The 27,729-nt window shown below is 44.1% G+C and overlaps 1 protein-coding gene across 3 annotated transcripts in view; it reads right to left on the minus strand.

Moving 5' to 3' along the window:
- The window catches only part of POLA1 (DNA polymerase alpha 1, catalytic subunit), a 1,013,915-nt gene that overhangs the window by 389,683 nt on the left and 596,503 nt on the right, over positions 1 to 27,729 (minus strand). For all 3 annotated transcript variants that reach the window (XM_029603088.1, XM_029603086.1, XM_029603087.1), the window contains one exon: positions 26,393 to 26,524. In XM_029603088.1, the coding sequence (XP_029458948.1) occupies positions 26,393 to 26,524 (132 nt within the window). The remainder of the gene's footprint in view (positions 1 to 26,392; positions 26,525 to 27,729) is intronic.

The following is a 27,729-nucleotide window of genomic DNA, read 5'->3' on the forward strand; positions in this document are numbered from 1 at the left end:
ATGGGGAAACTACACAGACATCTGAAATAGGGCAAGAATTCCAGAGCACAACCATCTCAAATGATGTCCAGGACCCACTGATCTGAAGTAATTTGGGCCCATCTCCAATAAAAACAAGATAGACAGCCGCCTATCTCTGGAACCGGAAACAGAGCCCCAAAGCACTCACTGCGAGGCACAAGTAGATCCCGAACCACAGGATCCCTCTTTATCTTCTCTCTTAGCACAAAAGAATAAGTATTTAATAAAAGTCATAAGAACATAAGATATGCCATACTGGGTCAGACCAAGGAGCCATTAAATTCAGTTTCCTGTCTTCAACAGTGACCAATCCAAATAGAAGTACCCGGCAAGTACCCAAACATTAAAGTCCTTGACCTCTGGGCATTTATGCCTTTCCCTTTAAAATGCCTCAAGTTCCAAAATCTGCCACAGGACAGGAAACCATGATAAGCAGCATTTGTCTTATCCTCTGGAAGCCTTTGCACCTTAGAATCCCCCCCAAGCCTTTGCCATCTTTTCCAGGTCCTCTCCAAACAGAAGTTGACATTTAAAGGGAAGCTTTGCTAAACTTATTTCATTTATTTTGAAAATGTTCCTATACTGCTTAATCAAAAAACATTTTACTAGGCAGTTTACAGTGAAAGAAACAGCAAGTTTGAAGACATTAAAACAATTAAAAACAATAAAAAGTACTAAATTAGTCAAAGATGGAATTGTTGACCAATGTCGCAGCAAAAGAAGCCTTCTCGTGGCTATAACTAAAGCCATCTCCCTGGCGGATGAATGTACCGAATCAAAACAGGTGTCTGCCAAATATACTGCAACAAACTCTAACGGAGAAGAATCCTCCAATGAATTATCCTGTTCCTGCTGTACCAAACGCAAACCAGATCTTGCAAAAATTAGCTGCAAGCAGCAATCTGATGTGCCATACTGACTAATTCAAAAGCACTGACTCAGTCACCCTGTCCTGAGAATCCTTTAGAGCAGCAACTCCCTCTACTGGAATCATGGTTTCCCTTAGTCATTGATCAGACTAAGGCATCACCCCGGGGAACCAAAACCTCTCACTAGGTGTGTGCAGGAGAAAAAGTTTCATTTCATTTCAAAATTCATTTTGAGGAGACCCCAATTCATTTCTTTAGCTTCAAAATAAAAAAGGTTTTATTTTCATTTAACTTGTTTTTCCTTTGCCATTAAAGTCAGTGGGGAAAGCATTCCAGCCTATGTTGGGCTCTAAAATTGGGATTTTCTAATCGATTGTCTTAGAATTTGTGGAAAGAAATAATCAGAAGGGGGAAAGAACACTAAGGTACCTAGGAAGACTGTGGAAAGTGGCACCAAAAGTGGCATGAATAGCCCAAGCTCCATAAAGGGACAAAGGGATACCGGCATTGGCAGAAGTTCTCCAAATTATGTCGAGAGGAGCAAAAAACAGCAAAAGTAGAAAGAACACTCCAAGGCTCAAAAAGAGGGCACAAGCAACAGTACATAAATCCTTGATGGCATCTTGAATGGTAAGATGGCACCAAAAGTGGCAACAGCATCCTAAGGCACTATGAAAGGTGAATGAAGCAGAAAAGGTGGCAGGAAAAAATCCAAGGCAGGCACTGATAAAAGGACCAAGGCTTCAAGACTCAAGCAATATGGGAGGTGCAAAGCAGCCCCCCCCCCGACTGGCAGGAACAATTCAAGGCATAAGATTAGGGTATGACAACAAGGAACAGTAGCAAAGAGAACTCCAAGGTGTAAGGTCTGCGCATAGATGCAAGGCTGAGTGGCACAAAGACTCCCAACAGTGTAGCACTGAGGGGTATAGAATCAGCAAAGCAGAGTAGCATAGGAGCACACTGACAATTGTCAGATTCAGTACAAGAAAATGATCTGTGATAACTTATTTTTAAAAAATTATTCTTATTTACTTCCCCTGTTTGAACTGGACCTAGCTGCTGGCTGAAATTTTTATTTTCTTGTGAAACGGGCTTTCCGAAGTAAATGGTTATCACATACAGGATATATAAATGGTTTCTCTAACGAATGTGGTGTGGTTTTCCTAGAAAGTGATGAGGGTTGCTTTATTTAGAAACAGTTCTCCATATTCTTTAGCTGATCTCATGCTGTTCGATTCAGAACATTTAAATGGTTAATCTTGAGTAACTTTTCTGTTGGGCCTGTATTTCTTTCTTCTGAATGACGGCTTGTTTTGTACAAATCATCCCAGTATAATCAACCATCAAAAAGGGTGGGAGAACCAAGCTGAGATTGAGAAGAGGTTGGAGAAAAGGAAGAACTACAGAACAGATGCAGTGCCGTGGTAGTGAAACCTGTATCTTTTTTTCAAATGTTTGTACTGGGAACAAAACACCCCAGTATAGCAAATCAAGAGGAAAGCAAGTGTGGGGAAAACAGCCCAAGGCTCCAAAAGAAGGCACCAGCAATATGATAACAGGATCGCACGTTCCAGGAAGTCCCCCATGGTGGTATTAGGAGCATGGCAGATAGGCCTGTACCAGCAAATTCCCTTTGGTGGAATTAAGGGCATGGCAGCTAGACATGAGGTAGCAAGACCCCATTGGTAGTTATAGGAGTATGGCATCTGGGCATTAAGCAGCAGACAGATGACTGACTACAGAAGGAATGCACACTTTCAACAGTACATCTCAGACACGATCAGTCTTCAAGATCAGTGTTTCTGGATCTGCAGAGCAGTGAAAGGTTGGTTTAGAAAAATGATTCACTGCGATACATTGTCTCCTTGACAACATGTCCTGCCAAGTCTGACAAGGCATACATGACTCACTGGGCTGACTGCTAATAGCTACTGTATCAATTCCTGACTGTATTGTACCTGTTATTCTCTATATACTTTATTGACCATATAATTGAATGGGGGAAAAACAAATGAAACTAGTAGAATTCAATTTGGGGGGTCCCTCAATTTGTTTTGGGGCGTTTTGGAATGCCCATTCATTTTAAATGAATGCACATCCCTACCTCTCACTTTGCTGAGGATCCAGGATACAATTTAGACAATGACCGAACTCCTCTAAAATTAGTTTCTAGAGACACCCATTCCAGATCTATTAAATCCAGAATTACTTTATGAAGTGGGAAAAACCTAGATGGCTTCCTAAAAATGACCAAACTGGGATCCTCTGAGGAGTTGGATGGTTCTTCCCTCTTGTCCTCAAAAATATTTCTGTACTTGACTTTTCATTATTGTAAACCTGCAGAGATGAATTTCCAAGGAGATGGGCATGTACAAATAAGCAGATGTGCATGCAAATACCACATTTTTGTAAATATATATATTATATATATATATATATTATAAACATCTAACATAAAACACGCAAGTAACAGTGAGCAAATAAATTTGCTCGTGTAAAAAAAAGAGGCGAGCCAGTGGTATTCCAGGGTAGCACCAACAACTACACATATAAGTTGCTAGTTTATAACCTGCAAAAGCGACAAGTGTATTTATGTTACTGGCATATATTTACCCCTAACCACCATCTGGTGTAAGTAAGAATAAAATTCTTTAAAGCCAAATACTGACTGACTGCTGGAGGGGTCAGGATAAACTGGGGGGAGGGGGGGGGAGTTCCAGGCTGAAGAACCAGGAGGGTCTTGATGACCTACAGCTAGGCAAACTGGTGGACTAATTGATAAAACTGGTAATTTCCTTCACGTGCAAATGTTCCAAAATTTGATGACTTAATATGCATAAAAGCTGACAAATGCCAAGGAAAACAAACAAGTTAAATCTCTACGTATCAATGATTAAAATTAGGAACACAAATACTCACATATAGAAGATCCGCACCACTTACCCAGATAAATTTTGACTTATCTGGTGGCAACTTTGCTGCCACTCAGCTGGATATTTTAAGTATTAAAAACTATTTATCAAGCTAATTAATATAGCCAATAAGTTTTAAAACGCTACTCATTCGGCCATCAAAAAGGGTGGGTGAACTCATTCGGCCATCAAAAAGGAGGGGGAACTTGGAGGCTAAGCCTCCAGGTTCACCCTCCTTGTTGAATGTAACTTTGCCGCCTCCGTTCATATGTTTATTTCTGTTTCAGTTTTTACCCTGTTCGATGTAAACCGATCTGATATGGTTATTACCATGAAGGTCGGTATTGAAAAGTGTTAAATAAATAAATATGTTTAAAATATTGTTAGATATGCAAGCATGTGGATTATTTTTTTTTTTTTAATGTGAAATTACTTCTTACCTGATAATTTCCTTTCCTCTACAGAGGGCAAGCCACTTCCACACCAGTAAGTTGTGCACTCCAACCAGGAGATAGAGACGGAGACAACAACTTGCTCATGTCAGCCTCATATAGCTTACAAAGACACCAGCCAGCCAATATTTTCTTCAAAAGCCAACTGTGGACACTGAACCAACTAAACATTAACATGAATTATTGCATCCTACAAGCATTTACTGTCTAAAAATGAACTTTTTTTTTTTTTTAAACAATGGAAACACTGGACTCAGCTCCGCTAACACCCACATAGAAAAAACAGTAAGAAAAAAAACCACTCAAGAAATGAAACTCATTTACCAGGTTCTGAACTGGTCCAGATCAATCGGGATCCCTGAATCACAATGATCCCTTGACAGAATACTAAATGACAGAAAAAGTCGACTGTCTCAAGGCAGCCCAGGGCGGAATGGTGAACTATCTTGCCCTCCTTAGAGGAAAGGAAATTATCAGGTAATAAGTCATTTCACCTTCCTCTTCATCCGGGCAAGCCAGTCCACACCAGTGGGTTGTACCAAAAGGGAGGGAAGCTTCCTGAGATCCAAGCAGTAATGCCCTAACAAAGGCCAAATCTTCCCGCATTGTCAAATCCAACCAGTAATATCTAGCAACCGTATGCAAGGAGGACCATGCTGCTGCCCTACAAATCTCTGCCAGAGAAAGCAAATGTAATTCCACCCAGGACACTGCCTGCGCCTGGGTGGAATGCACATTTACCTGCCTCAGGAGAGGGTTCCCGGCATCTGCATAGGCCGTTGTCACCATTTCCTTAATCCAATGAGCCACTGTGGCACGAGAAGCCTCCCCCCCCTTCTTCACCCCCACGGTGAAGGAGAAAAAGTCGATCCATCTTACGAAAACCATTCGTAACCTCCAGATAACGCAATAAATGCCGCTGCATATCCAACGGCCACAATTTCCTGAATTCCTATCCATCCAAATCCCTGTTTAAGGATGGCAACACAACAGACTGGTTCAAGTGAAAGTCCAAAAAAACTTTCAGAAGAAAAAAACAGGTACTGTCCCTTATCTGCACCCTATCGGGCGTGTTATTCAAAAAGGACTCCAGACAAAACAAGGCTTGCAACTCTGAAATTCACCTCACTGAACAATAGGACCCAGAAACCCTGTCTTCAGGGTCAACAAAAATAAGGAAATATCCTGAAGAGGATGAAATGTAGGACCCACCAGAAAGAAGAGGACCAAATTCAAGTCCACAAAGGCACTGGTAAATGCAAGGGGGCGCCTAAGGTGTTTCACTCCCTTCATCAATCTAGACACATCTGCATGCGAAGAGGGGGGTCTCTCCCTTACACACGCTTTAGCAGCTACTTTGCACCTTGCATGTGATCAAGGCCAAATCCTTACTCAGACCTTCTTGTAAAAAATCCAAGATTAAGGGAATAGATGCTGAGGCAGGTAGACAAGAATGTCTATAACATCAATGCTCAAACCAATGAGGTGGAAAACTTACATGCTCTCAGAAGAGTTTCCACCACTGTCCCTGAGTAACTCTGCTTCAAGAACCCAGCCCTTTTAAAGGCCAAACTATATGACAAAACTGTTCTGGACTGTAGTGAAATACTGGACCTTGCTGCAGAAGCCCTCCCCCCCCCCCCAGATGAGGGAGCCACAAGGAATCCTCCACCAGAAGATGATGAAGATCCGAGTACCACGACCTGAGGGGCCAGTCCAAGGCCATCAGGAACACCAAACTTGGATTTCATGCTATCTTCTGTAGCAACCAGCCGATCATGGGCCACGGCAGAAACACATAGAGCAAATTTTCTCACGGCCAAGACTGAACTAGCACATCCCTTGTCAGACTATAAAATCGCTCCACCTTTGCATTCTGGTGACTCGCCATCAGATTCAGAAAAGGACAACCCCATCAATCCATTATGAGATGAAAAATTTCAGGAACCAATTTCCTTTCTTCCGGATCCAATTCATGACAACTGAGATAAGCCAATCGAATGTTATTGACCCCTGCTATATAACAGGCTGTAAGTGCCTGCAAATGTTGTTCTGCAAATAGAAGGAGGACATCATTTCCTGAGAGATTTGTCAACTTCGAGTCCCCCCTTGATGATTTATATAGGCCACTGCTATAGCATTGTCTGACATTACACTCACAGCCTTCCCTTCAACCAGTCTGCAAATCACAGGAAAGCTAGCCAAATCACTCAGGCTTCAAGCCAGTTGATGGATCAAGACACCTCTTCGGGATCCCACTGTCCCTGTGCCACCAACTCCTGACAGTGAGCTTCCCAGTCCTGGAGACTCACATCCATTGTGACCAGCAACCATTCCTCTTTCAAGATGCTCCCTCCCTAGCACCATAGTAACTGCTGCCTCACCTCCATGATAAGGTCAATGGTGCATTGCACTCCTGAGACTGAGGATTCCATCGGCCAGAAGGGATCCAGCATCTGCAGGTACAACCATACCATTGAACAGACTGCCAACTACAAGGCCTGGACCTGTCTGCAGATCTTCTGGATATGCAAGACCTTGCCCTGAGCCATACTGAACCAGACGCCCAGATGCTCCAGCACCTGAGATGGCTGCAGGCTGCTTAGCCAAATTCACTACCCATCTCAGGTGCTGTGGCAACTAAACCACCCTGCTCAACATCACACAGCTCTCCTCTGCCAACTTGGCTTAGGTTAGCCAGTCGTCCAAATATGTAGCGCTGTGGCCATGACCACCATCATCTTGGAAAAAGTCCTGGGTGCCGTGACCAAGCCGAAGGGCAACACTAATAATGCTGACCTAACACCACAAAACAACGATGATGCTGTTTGCAAATCGTAATATACTGGTAAGCCTCCAAGAGATCTGGATAAGTGAGAAACTCTTCCTTCTGCACCACCAAGATAACTGACCTTAAGATTTACATCTGAAAATGAGTAACCCGAAGAGCTTGACTGATCCCCTTTACATCCAGAATAGGTTGAAAGGAGCCCTCTTTCTTGGGGACCACAAAGTAAATAGAATATCGGCTGGCGCCTTCTTGATCCTTTGGAATTGGAACAGCAGCCCTTAGGGAGAGCAGTCATTGCATCGTGGACTCGACCTTTGCCTGCTTTTCCATGAGCTGTATAGTAGTCCATTTCGTCAAAGCGCAGACCAGGGCGAACACCTTTAGAAACCGGAGCTGCTCCCTAGCCTTAGGGTCCATAGGATACAATCCCTTTCAAATTAGTCTCAGGTACACTCCATGCCAAATCGATCAGCTCCTGGATAGCCCCATGCAGAGAAAGAACTAGGACACCTTTCGCAAGCTAACCATCACTGGGTTCTTCTTCAGATCGTTAGCCTCTGCTGACAAGACTCCTCATAGCAAAGGCCCTTCAGGGTCTGCAGAATTAAACCATCCATCTCATCCAGATGTGGAGCCACATAGGAAGCAATATTCTATGTGGCTCCACATCTGGGGGTATTTCCCCCTCTCCTAAGCATGCGTCTGGATCCCCCACCGAGGATATCGACTCACTACAGTAATTCCCTGAAGGAGCCCTGTCGTCTTCTCCTCCCTCATTCTGACCCTTCCTCTGCTTCACCCGCCTGAGAGAGGGAGAGGACTCCTTAGAACGTTTCTGAGATTCGAGGAGGGAGACATCTGATGCGGGTGATCAAGATTCCTCATGGGACCCTTCCTGCCCCTAACAGAAGGCCTGAAGATCCTTGAAAAACTCCACCTATGAAATGGTGGAAAGATCCATTCCCAAGGCTTCTAACCCACCCTGGGAGGAGATGTTGCAACACTCTCCTGCTGGGAAAGGGAAGCCACTGAAGTCCCAGCAGAGATAAAGTCCCTTGAAGAAACATCTCCCTGTGCTCCACACACTTTTGGCAAATGCTGAGGGATCTCCTGGGGCTAATAACCCATATGGCAGGCAGAGCTGATCTGCAACTTCTCTCATCACATTGACCCCCCTGAAGCCATCTCACTCATATGGAAGAGCTCTAAAATGGCTCCCACCGTGTTTTACAACGTGCAAGAGAACAAAAATGGCGCCTGCCACGATCACCTAAGACCAGCCCCGAACTCAGTGTTGACCCCTGCATGCAGCATGGTCTGCCGCAGCTCCTGATCGCAGCTTCCGCTGTCACTCCTGGCCAGCCTATCAGCATGTCAGCACCCGGCAGCACTACCTGATGCGGTTTTACTTTTTTTTTTTTTAATGATATCTTTTATTAGGATCCAAGGAATAACAAACATGGGCAAAAATATAGCCAACCAGTTTACATATAGATTAAAATACAGCCAAACGTTTCGGTATAACAGCAGACAACTAAATGTTTTCCCACAGATCCAGTTTTCACATTATTGTAGAAACTCCCTCCCTCCCCCCTTGCCCTCCCTCCCAACTAGCACATAACCATGCACTCACACACACACATTCATCCATCACACTCCTAGGTGCCCAAACCGCAGGCGTGGGACCTGCATATCCATTATAGAAAATGAAGCATACGTTCCCACAACCGAAAGTAACTACGTAAAGCAATGCGAGTTTTTGGGTGGGATATAGAGTTTTTCCGTAAGAGTTCCATTTGTGCCGTTTGTTGCATTGAACGTTTCCATGCTTGTGGGGTTGGAAACAGGTCAGAATTCCATGTCAATAAAACTTGTTTTTTCGCCAGTACCAGGGCAATGCACACATTTTAATCCCCCTCTGGGGAGTACTTTGTTTTATCTACATCTGTTGAAGGAAAACGATGTCCCCGACCAAGGAATCACACAACCTAGGACTCTCTCCCATGAATCCCCTGACTTGAGACCAGAAATGTCCCAATTTTGTACATCCAGAGAACATATGGCAGAGATTTCCTACCTGTGTACCAAATTTGAGACACAGATTGGAAGGCCATAGAAGTCTGGAAACTCCCCTTGCTCTTGAAAGAAATGTACGGTGTATGAGCTTGAACTGAGTTTCCCGGAGTGCCGCAGAGAGCAGTTGCCTCCCTACGCCGGAGAAGGCTCTCTTCAATATGCCCACTGTTATGGATTCCCCCAGGTCCTCCTGCCAGTTAGACGTCAAGTGGGGTAGGTGAGTGGTGGGTAGAGTGGCTTTCAGCTGAAACATCCACACCTTGATTTTGTTGAAATGCGGAGAGGTGTCAAAGAAAGAATCTTCCTCATCAGATAATATTAGTTGGCTCGAGTCTCCCTTGCATAGCTGAAAGCAGTAATGGCGAGCTTGAAGATAGGCAAAAAACTGTGTGGAGGGGATCCCCCAATGGGTTTGCAACTGTTGAAACGAGTAAATAGTGGAATTTTCCTCATCCACCCATTGCTGAAGTAAATGAAAGCCCTTTGAGGCCCACTGTTTAAAAACACTCCCTCCTTGGCCCAGGAGAAAGTTACTATTTCCCACCACAGACAAAATGGGGGAGACATGACAGCTGTTATGGATAGACGTTCACCACCACTTCCATGCCTTAATGTGTGCCCTCATCCAGAAGGAGGACAAGATCCGAGTGTCAACTTTGAGGCTCGGCATGTGTAGAAGGTTGAGCGAAGAAAGAGGTGCAGTCCAGTCCACTAACAACTCCTCTGGGTCAAACTTTTTATGTCCAGAAGCCCATTCTTGGATGTGACAAGGTAGGCATGCAACATTATATAGGTGCAAGTCCGGTAAGGCAGTACTTCCCAGTCCCTTGTCTAGACGCAGAGTGTCATACTTAAATCGGGCACGCCTCTCTCCCCATACAAAACTCCCTATCACGGATTTAAAGCTACGCAGATCTTTTTCTGTGACCCAAAATGGCAACATTTGACAACAATATAAAAATTTTGGCAAAACTGCCATTTTAACGACAGCAAACCTACCCAGGAGAGACATTGGAAGGTCATGCCACCAGTCCAGTTGACGTTTATTTTTTTCCAGGATTGGGAGGAAGTTAGCCTCATACACATTCTTATTCTGCGAGTCTAGATGAATCCCCAGTTATTTTATGGATATATTCGCCCAACTTAGTGGGAACAAACCAACCCAGCGCTGTGGCAGAGCAGCGTCCAGCGGTAAAACCTCTGATTTGTCCAAATTAAGACGAAGGCCCACAATTGAAGCTGAAATGATCTATGGACTGTAGGATGGCTCCCAAGGTCTCTCCTGGGTTTCGTACAAATAGCATCATATCATCTGCATATAAACCCAATTTAATCTGTTGACATCCGACTTGTATACCTTGGTACCTGGGTAACATGCGAAGCTTGATCGCCAATGGTTCTAGGGACTGTACGAAAAGTAAGGGGGACAGAGGTCACGTGGGGGGATGAGCTGAAGCGGACGTGCTTAGCTTCGGCTCCCGGCCCCACAGCCAACATCTAGCGGCGAAAACATTCTCCGGATGCTCAAGCAGCTACCTAAAGCACGAACACCTCCAGCACATGTCGATTGTTAATTTTATGAATTGATCTCCGGGGATAATGGCCTCAAAAAGCACTCGAAAAGAAAAAGAGAAGGCAAAGCCCGCGGCGGAAAACAAAATGGTGGCGGCAGCGTGCGACGGAGAGAGTTCCCCCTCCGGCATGGTAACAGCAGCGGCTTTTAAAGAAATTATAGCGGCAACACTAGATGAAAAACTGGCAGGAATATCAGACAAATTAAATGAGGTGAGAGAAGCGCTTACTGAATTGGCCCGCGAATCGAGCAAGTCGAGGGAAGGGTCTTCACTGCTCGAAGATGACGTGACAGCTTATACAGGGAAAATGGATGTGCAGGAGGCGGCCATTAAAGAAGTCCAAAGTAAACTTGATGACTTGGAAAACAGGTCATGTAGAGCAAATCTACGTTTTCTAGGCTTACCTGAAGTAGTAGATGAGTCAGGTTTAGAATCCTTTTTGGAAGCTTGGCTGCCAGACGCAGTGGGGGTCCCTGAGCTTAAAGACCGGCTCACCATAGAAAGGGCCCATAGAGTGGGCACCCGGAAAGAGACAGACCCAAGACCCCGAATAGCCATAGTGAAAGTGCTAAACTTTGCCCATCGACAGAAATTATGGGTAGCCTCCAGAAAGAACAAGGACATCCTGTATCAAGGGCATAAGATATGGATAACACAGGATTTCTCAACCCGGGTATCACAACAGCGACGGGCTTTCTCTCCTGTCTGCTCTAAATTAGTAGAAAAGCAAATTAAATTTGCACGCCAGTTTCCGGCTACATTAAAAATTTGACACGGTGGGAAAGGGCGCTCTTTTGGAAATCCAGAAGAAGCCCAAAAATATTTGGATACAGTTTTTGAAAAGGAATAGGGCAGCTACACCACAGAGAAACTCCACAAGTTTCAGGCTTATATTATGTAATCTGCTGGCTCTGCTAACTTAGTGTATAGTACATCTCACACTGCTTTGGATTTAAATGTCCGGATAAATCCTAGTTTGGTAAAATATAACGCGGCTGTGGGGTGGGAACACTCCGGAACGTGACCTCCTTGTTCCTCAGATAGAGGGACCTTCATTTGAATAGAGAGACTAGGGAAGGGGTTTATTCCTAAGGGAATAGGGAAAAGGGCTTGGAATAAGAGTTGTGCACGGGTACATGGGGAAAGGGAAGGGTAGGAATTACATGAATATTGGCATAAACAAGAAGCCTGGTTTCGTTATATCCAAGGTACTAACCCGAAAAGTGGGGGACAGGCTAGGCTGGGAGCTTGGACCCCTTCTCTTTTGGTTTACAGAATTAAATTATGGTATCCGAATAGGGTGGGATCATCATGGGTAAATACAGGATAATTTCATGGAATGTAGATGGGCTCGGTACTCCTATAAAAAGGAAAAAAAATTTTCAACATTTCAATGGTTAAAAGCTAATATCGCTTGTCTTCAGGAAACGCGCCTGACAGATAAAGAAAGTGCAAAACTCCGCAGGGAGTGGGTTTTGGAATGTTACTTCTTGCCTGCAGCCGGTAGGAAAGGTGGGGTAGCTATTCTAATTAATAAGAATACTCCTCTAACAGTTACGAAAGAGCTACAAGACCCTGAAGGTTGCTTTATCATCATTCATGGAACTTTAGCTGGCAAACTAATAACTCTTTGCAATATCTATGCCCCCAATGTGCCTAATCCCTCGTTCTTTTCTGAGATAATTTCACTAATACTTGCCAACGTCCAGGGTGACCTCCTTGTAGTAGTCGACATGAATAGTGTCTACGATGCCCAACTGGACAAGTCTCAGATTCCAAAAGGATTCCGCACCAACAGGACAACTGGAATGGTTCAATTGAGCAAAAACTTAGGTCTTATTGACCCTTGGCGTATACTGAATCCAACAGCTTGAGAATACACTCATGTATCTAGGGCGCACAGTACTCTTATCTCTGATAGACTATATTTTACTAGACAACCATCTCTTTCCCAAAGTGGAATCAGCGGAAATTGGAGCTGTAGTAGTAGCCGATCACGCACCCATATGGGTAGACTTATGGGTTTCCACAGAGCACAAAAGCAGGAAAACCTGGCGTCTCCCCGGACATCTCACAAAAGATGCTGAATTTCATAAATATTTAAGGAACAAGTGGGAGGAATTTCAGAATAATAATCAGCAACATCTTAATGACCCTTCCTTATTCTGGGAAACGGAAAAGTTGTAATGAGAGGAGAAATAATAGCGTACACTATCCAAAAAAGTAAACAACTAAATAAAACCATCTTAATGCTAGAGTCTCAACTCCAACAGGCGAAACTGCAACTAGCTACAGTTACCATCCGCTTCTAATAAAACAGCGTACTGGGCTTGTTTACACTCGCTTATTGCGCATCTACACCTTCGAGCACAGAAATCGCTTCAAGCTTCTGACCATTACTTGCATCGATTTGGAAATAAATCTAGCAGACTGCTTTCCAGATTGGTGGCTATCAAGAGGAAAAAACCGTACATCAATGGTTTAAAAACAAGTGCAGGAGAATATGTGACTAAAACAACAGAAATCCTAGATACCCTCCACCAGTTTTATGAATCCCTTTATCGGGAAGACAGGGAAGGTGATCAACAGGACGAGGCGAATTTCTTCAAAGATATCCACCTACCTTGCATTACGGACACTCAAAAAGAGTTCTTGGCAAGACCTATCACACCAGGGGAACTACTAGGTGTAATAAAAACAGGCAAGTGTAACAAGTCTCCTGGTTCAGATGGATTTCCGGTTGAGTATTATAAGATCCTGGGCCCCGGAATGGTAGACCAGTTGGCACTGTTTTTTAATCATGCATGGCAGGGCAACAGCTTCCCACCAACCTTCAACAACGCTTACATCACTGTTTTGCCTAAACCTGGGAAGGATCCTCAGCAAGCAGCGTCATACAGACCAATCTCCCTGTTAAACTATGATCTAAAACTTGCGAGAATATTAGCTATCCGAATGGGGGCTGTTATACCATCTATTATTTCCCCATTCCAAGCTGGATTTGTTGGAGGTAGGAATGCTGGTGCCCATGTCCTCCGCTTAATAACTGCGTTGGAAACCTCTCATCGTTTTCAAATGCAAGCAATGGCGGTGGGCTTCGATTCGGAAAAAACCTTCGATCGTGTATCCTGGGAATATATGTTCTCTGTGATGGCGCGTTATGGCTTTCCAGATCCAGTGATAAAGGCCATATCCATCCTCTACAGCAATCCCAGGTCCTACATCATAGCGAATGACTCCGTCTCCACAGAAGTCCAGATCCAGAGAAGAGTCAGGCAAGGCTGCCCATTGTCTATCCTTTACATTCTCTCTTTGGATCCACTACTTCGAAAACTAGCCCAAGCACCTGAGTTGCAAGGGCAGCGGATAGGGGGAGACACTTTTGTGGTAGCCGCCTTTGCTGATGATATGCTAGTGTATTTAACAAACCCAATTTCAGCTCTGCCACATGTACTCAGTATCCAGCAGGCCTTTGGAAGATTTGCCGGCTTAAAGATAAATGTCAAAAAATCAGAAGCTTTAGATGTCCTGGGTACCCTAACATCTAATTGGCCTGGGTCATTCCCTTTAAAATGGGTTTCCGGCGCACTAAAATATCTAGGAATTTATGTTCCAGCAAGCCCAAAGGATATCTATTCACTTAACGTTTTGCCATTGAAGCAGAAACTACAAATTGCAGACATGGCAAACATTACCACTTTCATTGTCCGGAAAAATTTTATTATTAAAGATGATGGAAATTTCTAAATGGTTATACCTTTTCAGTATGTTACCCATCTGGCTGAAGACACAAGACACGGCAGAGATTAACAAAGCACTTAACCGGTATTTATGGAAGGGAAAACATGCACGGATACCTTTGCAGGTCCTGTTGAGGTCAAAACGTGACGGCGGCTTGAATTGCCCCAACTTAAGGGCGTACAACTATGCCAGTTTATTGCAACATATATGAGACTGGACCTTTGATTCTGAAGTTTGTTCGCCTATGAGATATATTCATCACTGGTTAACTCCACTAACACCGGGTGCTGTGTTTCAAAGTTCATATAAATTGATTCCACCCTTTTATGCATCCAGTGTTATTATCCGTCCGCTCCGCATGGTGTGGAAACTTATATGCAAACTTCATCAAGTGCCTCCAGAGAGTACTGTATGCCAGCCAATAACAGGCAACCCTGCCTTCCAACCAGGAATGACTCAAGCACTTTTTACTCGATGGGCTCGGTTAGGCCTGAAAACTATCTCACAACTGTTACATTTCGAAGCGGACCCAGTTCATGTTTATAGTTTTCAGGAGCTACAAGACCTTTATCATATACCACATGCAGACTTCTATGGGTATCTTCAGTTAAGACACTTTATTAATGAAAAACTACAAACCAACCCGTCATTTTTGCTCTCTTACAATCTCCTCTCATTCATTCAAGGACCAATGGGCAAACACTTCAAATGCTCACAGTTTTATTCTGCCTTCATGCAACTGACCTTTCCACCAGAATTCTCCATCACCCAAAAGTGGAATAAAGGACTACCCTGTGAAATCACGTCAGAGGATCTCACAGTTTGCCTCCAACGAATACCCATAACTACGGAAAATGTGGCACTACGAGACAAACAGTATAAATTTTATCATCAGGCATATTATTCGCAACTCGCAGCCTTCCACATGGGACTAACTCAAAACCAACTATGTTCTAGATGCGCTACAGCCAATCCAGACTATTATCATAGTTTTTGGTCATGTGTAGTTGTACAAGAATTTTGGCGCTACCTACAAGACATGTCGCAAAAATGTGGGGAACTTCCTTGCAGCTAGATCCTCGGATTTGGCTAATCGGTCTAGTGAAGATCACTGACAACATCTTAGATAAATTCCAAATTCAATTCCTAAATAAAATAATACTAGCAGCGCAAGATACAATACTGAACCAATGGATGAACCCAGCACCTCAATATAAAACCATATGGAAACACAAAATCCAACAGACTCTACACCACGAATATTTAACAGAACGTCAAAAACCTGCTCAACACCGCGGCAGAACAATAAGCATCTGGCAAGATTATGTAAAACTTTTGCCCAAAGAAGCTATTTCATTCCTCTCTCCTTTGACGGATGAATGAGGCGGATGTGAAACACTCTTGTCATGAATGGTGAACATCTCAGTGATGCAGTTTGGTGCTTAGACCCGTGCGATAATTGCTCCTTGAACAATGACATCTGACAACTACTAAATATTAGCTTCTTGACTGATCTCATTATGACTATTTGGTTCGCTCAGACTTCTTAATATGTCATGATGACGGCAGATTGAAAAGGGGGGGGGGAGGGAGGGGGGATGGCACAACAATGGCACAACAGCAGCCATTACAGTACTTTAAAAAGGGGGCGGGGGAGGTGGGGGAGGGAAATGTCAGTTTAGAATAGAATATATAAATAATAAAAACTTACTAATAGCAATCTATAGCTAAGCTGAAGGGACAACAGATCAACCAGGCATTATTACAGTATGTTATAAATGGTTTCTCCCTTTTTGGTTATTATCATGGTTACTATTATTATAGCCATCACTGTTATTATAACTTTATAGCTATTACAACTGTTAATATAACCACTTAATAGATGTTACTCATATAGTGACCTAATTATTGTTCAAGTGCAAAGGCATTTTGTAATTTTCGCTCATAATGTATATATTAATTCTGGCAGAAATGGAACCACATATTTTCTTTTTATTTAAATATGTACATGTTGATGCCATATTATTTGTCATGGATTTTCTGTTAATAAACAAATTCAAACTAAAAGTAAGGGGGACAGAGGGCAGCCCTGATGGGTACCCCTCCCCAGGGAGAATGGCTGAGAAAGAACCACATTGACCATTACTTGGGCATGCGGGCTGGTCTATAACAACTGTACCCAACTGGTAAATTTCCCACCCAGCCCAAACTTCCCCAGGGACCATAGTAAACACGGCCACTCCACACAGTCGAAAGCCTTAGCTGCGTCCAGGCTTAAAGGACCCCATCCAGATTCCAGCTGAGGGGAGATTGCAAAGCCAATATGGCCTTCAAGAGATTTGAAGTAGGGAGACGCCCCTTAACAAAGCCTGTCTGGTGTCTATGCACTACATCACGAAGCACCCCGTTTAGGCGGGCAGCCAAGACGGCAGCTAAAATTTTAATGTCTTGATTAAGTAGGCAGATAAGCCTGTATCCTTCTGGGCTGTCATGGGCCTTGCCGGGCTTGGGGAGTAGCACCATAGTGGCAATATTCTGGTCTTCATCCAGCTAACCCCTACTCCGTGCTGCCCGGTACATTGTCACCATTGGGGCTGCCACATGCGGCCCCAGGATTCGATAAAATTCAGGGCAGAGTCCATCCGGACCCGGAGTTTTGGCAAGGGACAGTTTTTTTTTTATGATCAGCATTACCTCTTCAGGCTGAATAGGCGCTTCCAGTTTTTTTGCAGTCAGTAATTTGGGGGATTACAATATCCTGAAAAAAGGCCTCTCTACGCTCAAGGGCAGTGTATATTTTGCGATAGTATTGAGTGAAAGCCTGTAAAATATCCGCGGTGCTGGTAACCGTGCCAGAGTCGCCCTTTAAATGCTTAATCCCCCCCCCCCCCCCCCCGGGGGGGGGGGGGTAAGTAAAAGTGTTCAATTCCTTGTGAGTTAACATTAGCTCTCTTTTTATGTCATGTCATCCAATGTTTGGGCATGGGAATGTTTCAGGGTGATCAGCTTCTTGGTTAGCGCCAGCAATTTGGAATTGAGCTTTCTCCTTTGACTAGCCTGATATGCTAATATGTGACCCTGCAGAACTGCCTTGGCAGCATTCCAGAAAACAACATTGTCCACCTCGTGCCCCCCCCCCCCCCATTTAGGGTGCAGTATTCTTCCCACTTAGCTTTCAAAAAGGGGGCAAATTTATGGTCTTCATACAGCCAGGGAGGCATTTTCCAAATCTGAGGAATTCTGCCTTCTGAAAACAGGCCCAGATGACATACCACCAAATCATGGTCTGAGAGGGGAGTGGATTCTATAGAACTCTGCTCCACTCTGGCATAAAGTGATTCTATGAGGAGCAAGTAGTCCAGGTGGGTGTACAAATTATGAGGATGAGAGAAATGCAAGAATCCCGCCTCATCTAAATGCATCACCCTCCAGATGTCAATTAGTTGCAAGTCTTTATATAGAAAGCTAATACCCATGTCACCCTGGTTTTTACGAGGGGTTTTAGCTGGCTTACAATCAATGCTGGGGGTTGTCCGTGATGTTGAAATCTCCCCCCATGAGGATACTGTACTCCTCCCATGAAGACAGCCTAGAGACCAGACAAGTAAAGAATCGATGAGAATATTGGTTCGGGGCATAGATATTGACCAATAAAACCTTCAGACCCTGCAATACTCCCCGCACTATGAGATACCTGCCCTCTGGATCAGCAACAGTGCCCTCCACTTGGAAGGACAGGGATTTGGCAATTAACACCGCCACCCCACGTTGGCTAGTGGAAAAAGATGAATAAAAGACCTGTCCCACCCATTCCCTTCTCAGCTTTTGATGTTCAGCATCGGCTAAATTAGTTTCTTGTAGAAAAGCAACATTTACTCCCTTTCGTTTAAGTTCTTGGAGCATTTTTTTTCCTCTTTATGGGGGAATTAAGTCCCGTTATATTTAAGGTCCCCACGAAAATATTAGCCATAGAACAAGGACCACCAGCTAAAAATGCTGCTTTGATCTCCCCTTACAGCAGGGAGGGCTCCTAGCAGAGGCCCTCCCATGTTGCTGTACCAACTTCATATGGAGAAAAATCCAAAAAAAGAACAATCATGATTCAGGTCAATGGTCCAAGAACTCTCTATCCCTCCTACCAGTTGGTCACACAGACATACACTCACCCCAACATAATAACCCCATTTCCCATTTCTGAATCAACCTCTACACCCAGAGTCCCAGGTCTACCCCACTTATACAGTTTCTGCCACCCACAATATAGTATCTCAGGAATCGGGATGTACCAAGGACTCTGGAGCTCCGGAGAGTCCGCAACAGTCACCTAGAAATGGTTTCCCCCTTGGGTTGAAAAAACATACTGCAGACCTTTTCCTGGTCAATGCCCTCTCAGAAAGATCTAGTCTTTGGCGTCTCTGAAAACCTTTATCCCGTTGTTCCAGTTATAGGCCTTCCATGAAACTGTGTGCCTCTTCCTTAGTGTTGAAAACTCTGGCTTCTCCCCGATGGAACACCCCCAATTTCGCCGGGAACCGTAGGGCAAAGCGAATCCCCTTCTGGAACAGTTGTGTACAAAATAGGGGGTCATTTCCCTGCGTGCCGCTAATACCCTAGCTGAGAAATCCAGGAAGATTAAAATTTTATGTCCTTCATGTTGCAGCTCCTTTTTCCTATAAGCTTGGAGTATATTATGTTTATCCATGTAATGTAGATAGCGTGCTATGGCTTGGCGTGGTCTCCGATTTGGCTCCACCTGCAGGCCTAACCGGTGGGCCCTTTCCACTAGAATAGGCCTGCCCGTCACCTCGATGTCAAGTACAGTGGGCAGCCAGCTTTCGAACCACTGGTGCAGGGCATCTGGCTGCAAGGACTCTGGCAAGCCCACCACCCGTACATTATTCCTCCGAACTTGATTCTCAAGTTAGTCTACTTTGTCCTCCAGATCTTGATTTTTTGCTCGCAGGGCTGCCACATTGCTCTCGATCTCCTCTTGCCTTTCTTCTTGACGTATAACACGGGCTTCCATGGCCGCCGGTCTAGTCTGATCGTTGGCCCGCTTATGTAGTTCATCTAGAAATGTCTGTAATTTCTGAAGCTGGTCGTTCAGTGTGATGGAGACGGCATGGGTGATTTCCCTAATCAGCGTATCCAACACCCCTTCAGGGGAAAGCATGGTCTCCGCCTCCATCTTGTCCTCAGTCCTGGCAGTCTTGTCCGGCGGAGGTTTTCACAACCAACTCGTCATCCCAAGGGTTTTTCAGCTGTGCCCCATGTTCAAATTGGTCAGCAGACTATGGTGATTTGGCTTATCTGAGAGAGGGGCTGTTTCCAAAGGGGGAAATAGCTGCAAAATATGAATTTCGTTGCAGACACTCAAGGAGCCCGGAGTGGGACCTCTCCTCAGTCTGATGTCATTGCCGGAAGTCCTTTTTTTTTTTAAGTCCTCGCCAGCCGCCCTGAAGAGGTAATGGGCCGCAGCAGCAGGAGCCCCAGAAATTTGAGGCAGAGAGCAGGAGGAGGAATGCAGGATAAGACAGAGAAGAGGAAGACAAACTGTAGCAGGGCTGAGCCCAAAGCCTCCTTACCCTACTGGAATTCTTCTCCTGTCAGGAGGAGGATTAGGGCATCAACCATCACCTCACTCCTGTCCTATTCAGTCAGACACTCAGCTGAGGAAGGGAGCTAAGGCTATCACCACAGGAGATCAGAAATTGCCTGTTCAATCCTGGAAGGCCAAAATCCTCGAGCAAGGATGCTTGACCACCATCTGCTGGAGATGGATATATACTGGCTGGCTGGTGTCTGTGCTGAGCTATATGAGGGTGACATCAGCAAGTCATTGCTCTCCGTCTCCATCTGCTGGATGGAGTGTACAACCCACTAGTGTGGACTGGCTTGCCTGGATGAAGAAGAATTTATTTTATTTGCAATAATTTCTATTCCACCTAATTGCCAGGTTCTATTCTAGGCAAAAAGTCAAAACAAAACATCAAATAATAAATCATATACATAAAATTAATCAGCTTGCAAATGCTTCACAAAATCAGTGTGCTTTAAGGAGTTTTCTAAAAATTTTGGACTCGCCCTCTTGCCATAATGATAAAGGCAAGCTATTCCATAAACCAAGAGCAGTTCTAGAAAAAGTTTGTTTACAGGTTTCCTGAACCGAATCTCTAACACCAGGGGCTTCTAGCAAATACAACTACTCTGAGTGTAATTCTCTAGGGGGATGATACCATCTCAAAAGATCTTTCAAATAAGAGAAGCACTCCATATAAAATTCAAAAAGGAAGTATTAAAATTTTCAACTTCAGCCTCTGTGCTACTGGGGTAGATTTGAGCATCAGCACACTAGTTTCTCTTTATAGAAAAGGCATAGCATAGTGTCTGTATCCACAGCCTTAGGAGGACATTCTCCTTAAATACCTGCTCGCTACTCCCGCTTGCACTTTCCTCAGGCCACAGATCATGCAGAGTGCGGTTCTTTTCCTGCACTCTGCCTGCATTGTCATTAGTATTCCACTGATATCAACTCACAGTCTCTGCAAATTCAAGATCCTTGAAATGACTCACCAAGGTTCTTCCCCCAAGTAGCAAAGCATCAAAGTTTCCCTCTCACAGTTCTTGGCCACTATGCAGGCACCTTTGGCAAAAAGGACGGAACAGTATGCACAATGAAAAAGGGAATATCAGCCCATATTTTCTTGTGACATGGGCACTGGAACTACAGCCTTAATAACATACACTCCACTGCTTGCATCTTCTGTGGTGACTTTCAGGGACACTGAGAAACTCCAGAGGTAAGCAATCTCTTATTACCTCCAGAACCCACTGGTCTTATGTGATCTCGACCCACCTCTGATAAAAGAGAGACAGGTGACCCCCTATCTCCTGTTCCTGTGGTTGGGTCGGCACACCTTCATTGAGAGACTCGGGGGGCACTACTACCCAAGCCTGTGCCCCTTCTGGGCTGCCTGGGATGAAAGGACTGAGATCTACCCAAAGGCCAAGTCCTCTGAGAAGCCACTCCTCTGTAGGATCAAAAGCACCTGAAAACCCTATCACGAACCTTGTGTCAAAGGAATGCAACGTCTGCTTCTTATTCTCTGGCAACTGAAGAACTTGGGACTCACTCCACTATAGGACATTTTTTCTAGGTCACTTCCAAACAAGAATTATTCTTTAAAGGGCAATTTCTTAAGATTAGACTTTGAAATTGTATCGGCCTAAAATTCCTGAGCCATAGCTGATACCTGGCCGCTATTACTGAAGCCACCCTTCTGGCCGAAGTACGTACCAGATTGCAGCCCACATCTACCAAAAAGGTAGCTGCTGGTTTCATCTGGAATACACACCAAATTCATCAACTTCCTGAGAGAGAAGTAAACAAAAGTGAGCCACCAGGGAGCAACAAGAAGCTATCTGCAAATTCATTGCCATCGCTTCATCGCCTGTTTAAGGATGGCCTCAATTCTTCTATCTTGTGCATCCTTCGATGTTGCTCCCTTTTCTACAGGGATAGTCGACTGCTTAGTGACGGCACATACAAGTGCATCTACTTTCGGAAAGCGCAATTGCTCTCTTGCCACCAGTTCCAGGGGGACCAACCCTTTGGGGCACCCCACTCAAGATTAATCAATTCTTGAACAGCCTCCATAACAGGGAAGAAACATGAGGCTTTACACAAAGAAATCAAAATGGGATCTTTCTTTGGCTCAGACATGGAATCAGCCCCCGGTACCTCCAGCATCTTCAATGTCTGGGAAATCAGAGCCAGTAATTCATCTCTATGAAATAAATGCAACGGGTCTATATGGCTCCAACCCTGGAGGAATTTCCCCATCCTCCAGGGAGTAAGGATCAGCTTCATCATCCATGCCATCTGGGTCCCTATCGGCGTGACCCGGAGTGGGTTTAGACATACTCTGATGCTTACCCGCAGAACCAGGTGCGCGGGCATCCTCAGCCTATGATCCCTGTTCTGTTAAGATTGGCCGAGGCTGTCGACTGCTCCTGAAGAAAGGACTGCAGCCCTTGAAAAAATTCCACCCAAGAAAAGGCAGAAACTAGGAGGCATCAGTCCAGTGCCCACTGAACTACCTTCCCCCGCTGATGTACCAGTTAGGGGAGCCCCAATTTCAGGCAAAACCTCTGTTCTTTCCATTCCCGCATCATGCTGGGATGGACTGGGCTAAGCAAAATTAAATAGATACAATTATCCCTGCGCCTGCAAACTGTGCTGTCACAATTTAAAGGGGATGCCAGGCTGAGATGCCCGAATATGGCAAGCAGCACAAAGGGTAAGGTGCTTAGGCTTCTTTGCTATCGGTGCCAAAGAGTTGTCAGTACACGCCAACAGGCATCTGAGAACTGTGCGCCCAGCTGTGCTCTCAAAAGGCCCTTGAAAAAAATTAGGCACTCAAAAATTAGGCGCCTAATACACTATTCAGGAAGACGCACAACTGAACATCTACCTGAGCGCTCACAGTCCATATGCAATTTGAGCGCCTGCCTAGAAGCCCTTAAGCATACCACTGTACATTCACCTACGTGCCCCTATGCGCACAACTGAGTGCCCAAGTAGGTGCCCCATGCACCTGAGTGCCTAGCTAGGCGCACAACTAGACACACAGCCAGGCGTTTAAGTGTGAACCAATGTACCTGAAGAGTGCAGCCTTATGGGTGGAGAAAAAAAACACATGAATGCGGCCGTGGCCTACCACGCTGCGAACAATCCAAGACTGAGACTGGGGCCTAGCCAGAAGGCTGCCCAACCGCCAAGCTGCCCGAGTCCCCAAGCCCCTCCGGAGGCTGGAAAGGACGTCAGATAGGCGCACCAAGCATGGAGACCAGAGGAGAGAAGAATCCCTAAAATTAACTCCCTCTTACCTTTTTTCCCTTTTTTGTTTTTAAATTACTCTTTACCTGAGCTCAGCCAGTCCCGGCCAAGTACAGTCGGTCTCTGGCTGCGAGAAGAGAGGGCACAGACCTTCACCGCCATGCTCGGCTTCTTGCACCCATTTGCCTTTCAGCTGTTTTTGTTTTTTTTTAACAGCTAAATCCATGCCAGCAGAAACCAACTACTGGACTAAGGCACTCATCTGAGGGAGGGATCCGAAGATATCATCTCAGGAAACTCGACTGAGGGAGGGATCATAAACTATTATCACAGGATAGCAAGGCAATAAACTTTTCTCTTTATACAAAAAAACTTAATGCAGACCCCAGTAGGGAGATGCACATCCACCATCTGCTGGAGACGGAGAATACTGGTGGGCTGATGTCAGTGCAGGGGTTATATATATATCCCGTCACATCAGCTTTGCTCTGTCTCCATCTGCTGGTAGAGGTGTATAACCCACTGGTGTGGATCCACCTATATGAATGCTATGAAACTGTACATTTGCACTAATCAGCATGCTAGCTCCAAAGGAAAGTGGCAGAGAGTAGTGAAATGATTATTTCTTCCAAGGTGCATTTCAGTAAAGTGAGGCACAAGAGACTTGCCTGTACTCAAATGCACTGGAAGCCATTTTATAAATGTACTCCTGACTTGCAGTTCAATGCTTTAAACTACTAAACCATTTGTTTTCAATGGTACTAAGGCAGAACAATGAAATATAATAAGATAAATTAACTATACTGAACCTGTATTAATCAAAAGTAACAGGACAAACCTCAAGAGAATTAAGTTTTTTATTAATATCCACTGACAAAGCAGAAGCTTTACACAGTCCTACGTCCCTCCCTTCCATAAAACATCTCTTAGATTGCTATGTATGGAGAGTACAGCACAGTTTTGAACATATATGCTAATTAGAGTCATCTATTAAAGCTACAGGCAGCCAGTGTGTTGCATTATTTTCATTAGGACTGCTCAGTCACAGATGTTTGTGGGTTCCTGCAGCTTTCAATCAATGGCTCTGAACCCCTGAAGAGGGGAGATCATTTAAACATCTGGAGATATTAGCATGCACTGCACCCATGATTTTCTGTGACCTGCAGCATCCTCAATCTTTGAGAGTTATTAAGCACAGTAAACAGGTGATGGAACAGCTTGGAGAAGAGAAACCTGGAAGTGGACAGAATCTTATACAATGTATTTATCTGCATATTTCTAAATTATTTTCCCCACAGGAAAGGGTGTAACTGCTCCTGGTATAAAACCAAGGGCACCACTGAGCATAGCTCTAAATAGTGCCGAACTGCACTGCCAGCAAAAGAAAGGGTGGTGAATGCCTGGAGGAGTATCTCAGTAGAAGTAGTGGAGGCATAAAAAGTAATAGAATTCAAGAAAGCCTGAGATAAGCACCGAGAATCCTTGGAAGTGAGGGTAAAGCCTGGGATTGGGCAAGCTCTCTGGTACGCATTAGGAATGGACCTTGCGGTCCTTATTTACAGTTATTGTCTGTGTTTCTATTTCTGTGAGACCAACTGGCAGTCAAACTTGTGTGTGTATATGCAAGAATAGTAGTGGAAGGAGAAAGGGTGCACAAGTGTTCCTTCACATGACCGGGATACTGCTTCTATCTCAGGCGACATGAGGGAGGGATTAAGATTGTTGTTTTAATACAATATTCAGGTCCCTGGTCTTTTCTAACCTGTTCACTCATGCACGAACCACAGCAATGTCTTCAAGGTGTCCAAAGATACATCTCCTTCTCTTTTATTATAAACTCAGCTAGTAAATGCTGTTCTCCCATATGTCCAAGAACCCTGTGTATTCTCTCCACAGTAAGCCTGTCCTAAAAGCAGGACTAAATATAGGTCTATTTCACTCAGAATGGCCACTTAGTTATGAGTTTTGATTTACATGACCTTGAAATGGACTCTACAAGATAGATGAGCATGTATAAAAATACAGGATAAATATTAAGCATAACACAGTATAGTTAAAGTACTTAAAGGCAGCAGTGCTCAAATCAAGCTCTTGTTTTTTGGGGAGGAAGGGATGGAAGGCGTCACCTGACATAGTGCAAGGAGAAAGTTCAGGATCTGCAACTCAGTCTTAAGACTGTCATCTACAGATTCCAGATGCCATTGGTCATGTGTTTGACCTCATACAGTATTGTGTACCAGCTCCTCATTGTCATTTCACTAGGGATGTGATTGACACGATGATCAGAAAGATAAGCGATATGTCACTGACAAGGTCCCCATGCTTGGATTTCAAGTCATGTTAGGATCCTAAGCCCAGACAGTGGTGTGGTCCTCAGAGAATGGAGAGCTTGGTTTCTGAGCAGACAACAAAGACTGAAGCAAACTTCAATTTGCTTTTAGCCTTTTGTATCTGTGCACATACAGTTGGAAACTCACCAGAGCTACTACTGTCCCTGAATTAAAGGAACCTGCAATATTCAATTACATATACTAGTTTAGAAATTTGCTGGAGAAACAGTGTGTGTTTTTCTTGGCTTTTTATTTCTGTTTTTTTGTCTGTTTTGATTCATTTTTCCAATTTAATCTTACTTATTGTCTGTGTCCTAGGTGGGAGCTCTGTATAGCAATAGCTACAAATAAATGACTGAACATAATAATTGAACATACCAATGATATCCAGCTTGCTTTATTGCACAGATTTTCATTTTTCAAATAATGCTGCCATCAATTAAGGACAGATTTTGGGAGACAGATTTGGAGTGCAATGAAAGCTGACTCAGCTGCATCATATATCTGACCTTGGGCATCAGTGCTAATAGGTAGCCTGTTCATTCGGGAATGGCAAATAGGATGCCATGTTGGAAGGTGTACACAAATGCTGCAACTTTCACATGTGTGAGGGTCTTTCCAGTTCCCAAGAACTCCTAGTAACACACTACTAGGAGAGACAGACTACATGAAATTAAAAAAAGGAAGGCATTTTCTCTCAGAAGACTCCCTCCTCCTCAAAGTTCACAAATAGTAAGCACTATCATGAGTCATGAAAAATAAAAATAAAACAAAAGGTTTTTACCTGACAAATGATGTACGATACAGTATCTCCAGCTTTCACTTTTCGTCCTCCTTGTGAATTTATCCACATGGCAACATGTACATGTGGAAGGCTTTTTTTGTCAGGATAATCCTGAGGATCCTTTGTCAATGCCTGAGGACACAAAGGAGAGAAAGGACAGCTTTAGGAATAGTGATATACCAATTATATAACTGAAAAATAACTGCTATAAGATAAATGCAAGTTGGAAATGACAACCACATAGAACTGCAGAAGACTACATAAAGAAATGCTCTTATCTATCAGCCAGAACCACTTGGGCCACCTGTTTGAGTCGGGAAGTGCAATAGTCCAGAACCATCACTAACGGTATCTAGCAGCAGCACCTCCTGTTCTATCATGTGCTCCTCAACAGCACAGTTCCCTTTCTACAGAAAGAGTACTACCTCAACAGAAGACATAAAAGACTAAAGAGAGAAGTTTGTCATAGGCCCTTCCTTCACATCTGCCTGTACCACAAAATCAGCTGCATTGCTAGACAAGAAAACTAATAGCAGAGATAGCAAACAGTCCACCTCTAGGCTGTGCTTAAGAAAATTAACATAGCTCCTACAGTAAGAATTACAATCAGTATGATAACAGAATGAAAATTGACAATTTCTTTTCTATTATTCTCCCCAGTCAATATCACTAAGATGCATCTCATCAGCATCTTATTGGCTTGGGTTGACAGAACCTAAGTCATCTGCAGGAAGCTGTGTTTGCTGAAGCCCATTTATTCATCCTGTAATGCTTGATAAAAACATGTATAGAAATCTAGGCAGTTGCTCTGTATACCTCCTTAACTGAAGTACGTGCTTCTTCTGTGTAAAGAACAAGATACCGATCTGGCTGAATACACCTTGATCAAGCTTGAAAGAATCGCATTACCTTCTGTAGGGTTCAGAAATATCAATCTAGCAATGGAGGTCCTAGAGGTTGGTAATCTTGTCTTATCAACCTCAACCAGAACCAAAAGCTGTTCTCTTCTTTTCCAAACAATACACCAGTGTTTTCTCAACATCCAGAGAATGGGGAATTTTGTTTTCTTCAGATAAAGAAGAATAGCTAATTTCTTGGTTCATGTGAAAACTCAAGTTAATTGTCATAACAGAGCTTGGAACAGTACATAACTGGGCAAACTGAAGAAAAGAAGAGGCGGAGAAAAGGACCTTTAGCTTACTTATCCATCTGACCGAGCAAGTTACTAATAAGAAATATGGGAAAGGAAGCATTCCCTAAGAACTAAAAAAGAGGTGTCAACAACATGTAAAGGATCAAATTCAAGTTCCTGGACAGCAGGTAGAACCTTGGGCCTC

Source organism: Rhinatrema bivittatum, chromosome 5, assembly GCF_901001135.1.
Source record: "Rhinatrema bivittatum chromosome 5, aRhiBiv1.1, whole genome shotgun sequence".
Taxonomy (NCBI): domain Eukaryota; kingdom Metazoa; phylum Chordata; class Amphibia; order Gymnophiona; family Rhinatrematidae; genus Rhinatrema; species Rhinatrema bivittatum.